The sequence below is a fragment of the Galendromus occidentalis genome, unplaced genomic scaffold, assembly GCF_000255335.2.
Source record: "Galendromus occidentalis unplaced genomic scaffold, Mocc_1.1 scf7180000076505, whole genome shotgun sequence".
NCBI lineage: Eukaryota > Metazoa > Arthropoda > Arachnida > Mesostigmata > Phytoseiidae > Galendromus > Galendromus occidentalis.
This window is the reverse complement of record NW_003804494.1, coordinates 1-8,984: the sequence shown is the minus strand read 5'-3', so window position 1 is coordinate 8,984 and position 8,984 is coordinate 1. Positions and strand designations below refer to the sequence as shown.

At 52.7% G+C, this 8,984-nt stretch overlaps 1 protein-coding gene across 1 annotated transcript; it reads left to right on the top strand.

Moving 5' to 3' along the window:
* The first annotated feature begins 2,302 nt into the window (after positions 1–2,302).
* On the top strand, positions 2,303–7,812 carry LOC100904932 (uncharacterized). The gene is given in 2 exon segments (XM_003739386.2): positions 2,303–5,927; positions 5,930–7,812. Coding segments are annotated over 2 exon segments (5,508 nt in total).
* The last annotated feature ends 1,172 nt before the right edge of the window (positions 7,813–8,984 follow it).

Below are 8,984 nucleotides of genomic sequence, written 5' to 3'. Positions count from 1 at the left end.
TTCTTGCAGCAAGAAAATGTGGACTTCAGCCCTGATCGGATCTTTTCTCCGGTCGCAAGACTTGAGGGCGTCCGCTGTGTCTTAAGCATTGCAGCTGAGGAGAGGCTGTATCTCCATCAATTTGACGTCAAAACGGCCTTTCTCAATGCTGAGCTTAATGACGAAATTTACATGAAACAACCGGAAGGAAAGGATGATGGATCAAAGAAAGTCTGGAGACTCCTACGTGCCATCTATGGCCTCCGTCAGTCACCTTTCGAGTTCAGCCAGAAATTCAAGTCCATTCTTCTGAAGAAGGGTCTGAGTCAGAGCAAGACTGACCCTTGTATTTTCTATCGAAATGGGGCAGAGAGAATCATCGTTTGCATCTACGTAGACGATGGCCTGTGCGCAGGAGTAACGAAAAAGATCGTACTTCAGTTCATAGATTCTCTAGATTCTCTAGATACTTCGATACCTGAAGTCATGCCCATCACTCGGCATCACATACAAAAGCGATGACGAGGGAACAGTGGTATTCTCTAACGTTCAAAAACGTTCGTCTGCTCTCGGAACAACTCAGACGTGTTCGAAAACGCTCTCTAGTGATTTTCTCTTTTCTGTGACTCTCCGGACTCTCTCTCGGTCTCAATGTCTCGGACAGACGAAGCCGAGATTGCTTCTTACGAAAACGTGTGCTTAGAGTCGAATTACTCCATGTCGAGTGCCCCGTCGGCCGCTTCAAAGCTGTCAGGCAGTGACGTACCGACGTGTATATCCTGTGCCAATCTGATCACCGACAAAAGACAGAGACCCCTCTCTTGCATCAAATGCTGCTCTCTCACCCGTAGGGGATGTTCTGAACTCTCAGAGAAAAAGATCCGGAGTAAGGTTTCCCGTTTCATCTGCATTGAATGCAACTCGACGATTCCTCACACTCCTCATCTTGTGGCCAGCCCAATCGCTGACTTACCGCCAGCGCCTGCGCCCGTGCCTCTCACAGAGGCCGGCCCCGAAAATGTTTGTCAACATTCATCTCCGCCCGGCGATACTGCGGTTTTCTATCTCTCTCATGCGAGACATCTCGACACCATTCCTCGTCCGGCAGCGAACCTGGAAAATCTATTTTTGCCATCTGGAGGCGAAACGGAGTCAGAGGCGGATGGAGCTAATGACTGAATAAAGTCGTAATCTTCATGAAAGACTATAGTTCGTATTTATCTCCCCATACCCGATGAGCCCTAATGAGTGTCAACCTGAATCGCAATATCCATGTGCTTCCTCAACGGGATTGGATGAAAACTCTGAGGATGGACGTTTTCTCCTGCCGAATCGGGTGACCAGGGGGTGCAATCGAAAGCTCTCGGCTTCAGCTTTCAGATTCCGGGCTCAAAAACGGGCTCCTGGAGCTATGTAGTTTAAGAGTAATCGAGCGAAAAAGGGGCGAACCGGGGAAATTCCGGAAAAAAACGGATTTTGGCCGGGGAAAATAATAATTTTTTTCAACAAAGAGTGACACTTCGATTTTCCTGATATGATTTCTAATGGATGGGGGACACTAGGGACGTTTATCTGACAAAGTATCAAAGTGGCGTCTCGTGTGGAAGTGTGACGCATACCTAGGTAGAGTTATGCTTCAATAAAGAGAAACCGAGAGAGACGTCGTGGTTTGTGAGGTTCGCTGAGGTGCGAGGGCCGCCCCGACGTGCAATGTACGTCGGGGAAGCCTCTTGCGCGGCGCCGAACTGACACTCGAGTACAGACCGTCTAAGCAGACGGAGACGACCACGACGGCTCCGGCGGATAACCGAAATTTCAGTCTCATTATTCGTCGAGCCAAACTGTGGCTTCACATGGTGGCAGCGGAAAACAGAAGACCAGGATCAGCACGTCAAGAAGCGGTTCCAGACCGAGATTCCAGATCGCTCGCGTTCAACCAGCGACTTCGGATAACGGCGGAATCGTGCTAGCGATCCGATTCGAGAAGAAAAGAAATACGCATCGACAGGAGTCGCCACGAGCAGATCGTCCCGAACATCAGGGCATACAGTGCGTTTTTCCGGAGTTTGAGACTCGAGAACATATCAGCTACCGGCGGAGGGGCCATCCATTGGCAGACATCGGACAGCGTCCTCTCAGACGCCAGATCCAGTCACGTCCCGTCCAGCGGTGAGCCAGGCAGTGCCGCGAGCTCAGAAGGCGGATTTTTCCCACGACCGACGCGGCGGCGACGGTTCGCACCCGAGCCTCGTGGCGAGTTAGGCCTATCCCCTGAAGGCCGGTCAGCGGAAGATCTCGCAAGCGCTCCGGCCGGTTCGCAACCATGCCGGACGACGACCAGACCAATGTGCCAGTGGCAGAAACATCGGAAGCAGGCGATTCTCAGAAACAAGGTTCCAAGGGAACGGCGGCGGAGCGAGAGTCCATGAACGCTCAGATAGCGATCAGACGTACGCTCCGCACGCGCTTCACGAAAAAGGCGAAGGAGTTGGAGGAGGCCCTTCGCTACGAGTCATCAACATTCAGTGACTGCTCCAGGCTGTGGAAAATCGTGGAACACACATATCAGGAGATGGAGAGACTGAATTCAGTGCTGACGCAGATGGTTCTCGCGCTATCCCCTGAACAGTACGAAAACATGATGGAGAGAGTGTTCCATTACGAGGACGAGTTCTTCAGGATAAGGGAAGCGTTCGAGGCAATCTTCCATCCAGTGGCTCAAGCGTCCAGCGTCGGAAGCGCGACTTCGCCCACGACGGGCTTAGCGCTCAACCGAAAGTACCGTCTTCCGAAGTTCGCCGGTGACTACAAGAAATTTCGAGAGTGGCGGCAACTCTTCGACGTGCACGTTCATCGCAAAGCGCTCGATCCAGTCGAAAAATTCACTCTTCTGAAGGAAGCACTCGTAGGTCTCCCGGCGTCGGAGATAGCTCATCTGGAGTTCAGCGCGGAGCAGTATCCAGTGGCGATCGACATCATCGAGAAAAAGTTCGGCAACCAGCGGGAGGCAGAGAAGGAGCACGTTTTCGAGATCCAGAAACTCTACAAATGGAGTGATCTGCACCATAACGATAAGTTAACCCGTTTCGTCTCCTCGCTGACTCAAAACGTCAAAGCGCTGATTTCGTTGGGCTTATCCTATTCGTCACTCTCGGTGACAATCACTCCAGGTATCATAGCGTGCTTACCGAGCACGATGAGAGAAGATTTCACTCGAACGCATTTCGAAAAGCTACGGCTCAATGACGTTTCGAACAGCGAGCTTGAGACGCTCCTAGAGTATCTAGAGAAAGAGGTAGCAGTCAAGAGAGCATGCAGGTCTTGGGGCAACGATTCGAACCCCGGACCTTCTCATTCGCGCAGGGATTTCAGCGAGAGAAGTCAGTTTAGAGCAGGGAGCAGCAGGTTCAATGGTGGGGCGCCTGGAGGAAGCGGAGCCTTCTTCGCAGGGAGTCAGAGGAGAGACCCGGTAGATCACAGCTGCGTCTTCTGCGGCAGCCAGAAGCACGAATCGAAAACGTGCAGAAAAAATTTAACGTATGAGGAACGACGGACTCTCTGCGAGAGAGGCAATGCTTGCTTCAAGTGTCTCAACCGGAACCACTACGCTAGGAAGTGCAGAGCCCATGTAAAGTGCGAGAAGTGCAGCAGAGCCCACTACTCGATAATGTGTGGTCAGCAGAAGTCGAGTCAGAGCGCGGGTCAGAGTTCGAATCAGAGCGCGGGTCGAAACACGGAGTCTTTCGCGGTTCAGAATTATAGCGAGCCAGCGGAGCAGGCATCCACATTTTTCCAGACGGGTCTAGCATGGGTGAATTCGTCTAGCGGAAGGAAGATTTTCCGATTCTTCATAGACACCGGCTCGGAGCGTTCATACATCTCCGACCACGTGATCCAGTCACTCCGCCTGAAACCGGTTCAGCAGGAAAGCTTGGCGATGATCACGATCGGCGGAAATGTGTCTACCTATAAGAAATACGACGTATTCGAGATCGGGTTACAGAGTAGATTCGATGATCGAGCAGCGATCAGGTTGCGCGCGATCGGCATCCCGGAAATCGCGAAAGGGGCTTTCCCGGTGTCGAACGAGACCTGGGGCCTCCAGCCGATGGCAGACATCGCCAAGAACATCAGTAGGCGCGAAATCGATATCCTGATAGGTGTAGATGTCCTGGCGAAGATCAAATGCGGAGAGGAACGGATTCTAGATGACCGGATGATAGCGAGTGAAACGATCTTCGGTTGGGTGGTCGCTGGAAGAGACAGTTCGTCGACCGAGTTTCGACGTTCGCAAGTCTTCGTGACGGCAAATCTCTATCAGCCAGGCACGAGACTGTCGGATTCTAAAGTCGTGAGCATGTTCGCTAGACCGTCAGGCGGAGGGGAGTGTTCGCACCCGTCCAGCGGGGTGGAGTTCAGCTCCAAGGCAGATCCGAACCAACAGCTGAATGCGGATCTGGAGAAATTATGGTCTTCGGAACTCCTCGGAATAGAGGATCCCATGGTAGAATCGAATAGTACCGCAGAAGCGGATCTGCAGAACTTCTTCCAGAACGGCATTCAGAGGTTGGAGAACGGTCGCTATATGGTCAGTCTCCCATTCAAAGAGAACATTCGGGCCCTCGGAGACAACGAGAACGTAGCGCGCGGCAGTCTGAAGCGATTCCTCGTAAAAAATCGTAATAGAAAGGAGCTTATAGCGGCGGTCGATCGGGAAATGAGGAGTTATCTCGAACGCGGATACGCGGAGCTGGCGACGCCGAAGGAGCCGGGCGAACTGGTACATTATCTACCGATACTGCCAGTCGTCAAGCAGAGTCCAGCTCAAGAGGCATTCAAGGTGCGGGTAGTGAAGGATGCAGGAGCCCGACGAAAAGATGAGGCGGCCTTGAATGACGTTCTCCATTGCGGCGCTAACCTGCTCCCGGACGTAATCAAGGTTCTCCTACGATTTCGGCGAGACGAGATCGCCATCGTATGCGACATCGAGAAGGCGTTCCTTCAGTATCGGATCCATCCGGATCACAGAACGTTCCTTCGATACTTCTGGCCTCAAGGGATAAGCGAAAACCCACTGGCTCCAGTTAGGGAATTTTGGAGTACAGTTCTCGATTTCGGTATCGTCTCTAGCCCATTCATCCATTGCGCGGGAATCAAGTTCCATATCCGGCAGCTGATCGAGCAGCACCCGGACAGGGAAGCTTTCCTGAGAGACATAGACGAGAACTTCTATATGGACGATCTAGTTTACTCAGAAAAGTCAGTAGAATCAGGATTAGAGCTCTCAGTTTTTTTGTTCAAAGCGTTCAGCGCGGGTGGCTTCAGGCTTCGGAAATGGGCTACCAATAGTTCAGAACTAGGCGGCAGGATTCGAGAGTCGCTGAGCGACCAGGACATTCAGGTCTCTTACGACCAAGCGGACGCAAAGTTCCTCGGCATAGGCTGGAACTTGCGAACGGACGAACTGGCGATATCTCTTTCATCGGCCCTCGAGACTCTCGAGTCCAGCAAGCCTACGAAACGTTCACTTCTGAAAAGCACGGCACAGATCTTCGATCCCTTAGGTTTTATTTCGCCCATCACGATCAAGCCGAAATCACTCTTGCAATCACTCTGGAAACAGAAGATCGATTGGGACGAGGAGCTGTCAGAGTCCAACCTAGAAAATTTTCTGGACGTGAAGAACACTTTCGAACGCGCGCAAGACTTTCGTCTGCCTCGGAGCATAAACACAACATCGCGAGACGTCATCGGGAGAGAACTTCATGTGTTCTGCGACTCGAGTCTGTCTGCTCTCGGTTGTGTTGTTTTCATGCGGGAAATTTCGAGAGAGGGCAGTGCGAGAGTTTCGTTTGTCGCCTCGAGGGCGAGAGCAGTACCGCTGAAGAGCGCTTACTCGATTCACAAGTTGGAATTGATCGGAGCGCTACTAGCAGCGCGCATGGGGAAAAAATAAAGCGTTTTCTCAATTTTCATTTCGAGTCCACGTGTTATTGGTGCGACAATTCGCCCACACTACACTGGATAAAAGATTCGCCAGACCGATGGAAGGTCTTCGTAGGGAATAGGATTCGCGAGATCCAGTCTCTCACAGACTGCGCGGATTGGGATTATGTCAAGTCAGCCGAAAATCCAGCAGATCTGTTGAGCCGGGGAATCAATATAGCCGATGCGGAATTCAGTTCGATGTGGACTTCAGGACCTCCATGGTTGACGACTCCAGGTCGTCCGACGGAGAAGCATTCACTGAACGTCCTCTTCGAGAACGAGATCGAGAAGGAGAGGAAAACGAGAGTCCTTCTCACAGGAGCCGAGCCGAACCCCGGTTTTCTATCGCTTGGCTCCCGATTATCATCTTGGAGCACGTTGGTTAATAGCATCGCGAGGATCCTCAGATGGTCAGCGAATAGGCGGTCTCCAGCATTGAAGATTGCTCTCGCTGATCCAGTCGGCACGCTGGAGTCGCTCCAGGCGACCGAGAGAATACTGGCAAATGTCCAGAGAGCTCATTTCGGTGAGGAGCTAGCGTCGGGTTGCAGAGATATCGCGAAAACCAGCAAGCTGTTTAAGTTGGCTCCATTCATGGACGAGCTTGGAGTATTGCGGTGTCGCTCCAGGTTAGAGCGCGCTGAGGAGCTCAGTTACGATGAGAGGTTTCCGAGACTGCTCCCAGGCGACGATTCTGCGGTTCGACTTCTCATCAGATTTTTCCACGAGAAAAAATGTCATCACGTCGGAGGCGTCGCAGCGACCCTCAGCATACTGCGGAAAAAATATTATATTCTGTCGGCAAGGCGAGCGGTCAAGAGCGTCCTGAAGGACTGTAAGATATGTATGCTCTTTCGAGCGGAGGCAGCAGCAGAGCCTGTCCCTCCGATTCCGAACTTCAGGCTGGAGACGGCTCCGCCGTTCACGGTGTGCGGAACGGACTACGCGGGACCGATCTCGTATCGGCATGAGGATGGCACTCTTCGGAAGAGCTACATCCTGCTATTCGTGTGTCCGGCTTCCAGAGCCATCCACTTGGAGCTTGTTCCAGACATGACGGCGTATGAGTTTCTCTTGTCGTTGAAGAAATTCCTCGCTCGTTTCAGCAGCGTAACGCGAATAATGTCGGACAACGGTCTTTCATTCGTCAGAGCCGCAAAGGAATTAAAAATAATTTACGACCACGTCAGATGTCCAGCCGTCCAACAGCACCTCGTCAATGCGGAGATCACGTGGGAGTTTATCACTCCTCACGCACCCACCCATGGCGCATGGTGGGAACGCATGGTTCAAACGGTAAAGCGTCCGCTGAGGAAAATTCTGGGTCGAGGAGCGCTGCGTTTCAGAGAGCTAGAGACAGTTCTGGTGGAAATCGAATCCTTAGTGAACGAGAGACCTCTCACAACGGTGCAACTCGATCCGAATGAGATCAGCGCCCTGTCGCCAGCGGATCTACTATACGGACATAGAGCGAAACCGACCCTGCCTGAAATGAAATTCAAACCAGACTCGCGTGAAGCAGCGAATTCGATCGTCTTTTCTAAGCGTTGGAAACACCAGCAATTGGTGTTTCGGGCTTTCCAGAAGCGGTTTTCAGAGGAATACCTTCAGTATCTAAGAACTGCGCATAGCAGGAGCCCTTCGGAATCGCGTGGCGTCCAAGTCGGCGACGTATGCCTCTTAAGGGATCCGAGCCCTTCGAAAGCACGTTGGCCGTTGTGTCGCGTGCTAAGTCTTTCCGGCGGGGAGAGAACGGATCGTCGGCAACGATCCTGTCTCATCAAGACGGCTTCAGGCCAAGTCTTTCAGAGACCGGTTCAGTGGCTCTACCCACTAGAGGTCTAGCCCGGAAAGCGTGGAGAGAACGAACGCAGGGTACAATACAATATTATATTATCATTATATATCAGATTCAAATATTACACGAACGGAGACAGATTACGGTGCCTTCCTAGACCCATATCGTAAGCATTGGTTTGCGTACCGACATCAACTCCGGGCTTGCGGGGAACTTCGACGGTGGCCATTTCGGGCGCGGCGGGCGCATTGGATTGCCCGGACGCAGCCGGCACGACGAGAGCATCCATGGACTCGGGCGCGATAGCGACGGCGGCGAAGGAGGTGGCGGCCCGGTCAAGCTCGATGATCCGCAGGTGGAAGCGTACACGATGGAGCAGCGCTTCTGGAGCTGAGAACATCTCCGGGTCTCTGGTCCCGCGATGGCGGCACTGAGCGGCCAGCAAACAGTAAGGTTGCCGCTCGACGTAAGACAGGTCGTCCCACACCTTCCGACAGGCACTGCGAAGATCGCCGTAGGAGACGTTGGAGAACCGGCGGGTTCGAGTCACAGTGGCCATGAACAAACCGAGTGGGCTACGGCCGAAGGTGGACATTTTGCTGGTAGTAGATGCAACTGGGGGAGACGATGCCTCGGGAATGGTCTCCGTCGTATTGGGAGACCAACTTCGAGTTGGATTCGGGAGAGAAGACCTTCTTGGCGCTCTCCAAAGCGGGTAGAATTTCGTAAATTTCATCCAGTGACCCGGCTCCAGACCCGTCGTTCGACTCGAATATCGCTCTGCACATCTCGCGCTAGCTAGTCAGCTAGTTAGGATTCAAATGTCATTTCCGTTGGTAGCGCTCCAGTCAATTTCTATAGGAAACAGAGTTGACCGGAATTCTCGAATGTCCAATTTCGGCGTCGCACCCTCGGATCGAAATGGAAGAGATCGACTGTAAGGCATCCGGAGTGCCATCTCGAGAATTCGGCCGGGAGTGTGACGCATACCTAGGTAGAGTTATGCTTCAATAAAGAGAAACCGAGAGAGACGTCGTGGTTTGTGAGGTTCGCTGAGGTGCGAGGGCCGCCCCGACGTGCAATGTACGTCGGGGAAGCCTCTTGCGCGGCGCCGAACTGACACTCGAGTACAGACCGTCTAAGCAGACGGAGACGACCACGACGGCTCCGGCGGATAACCGAAATTTCAGTCTCATTATTCGTCGAGCCAAACTGTGGC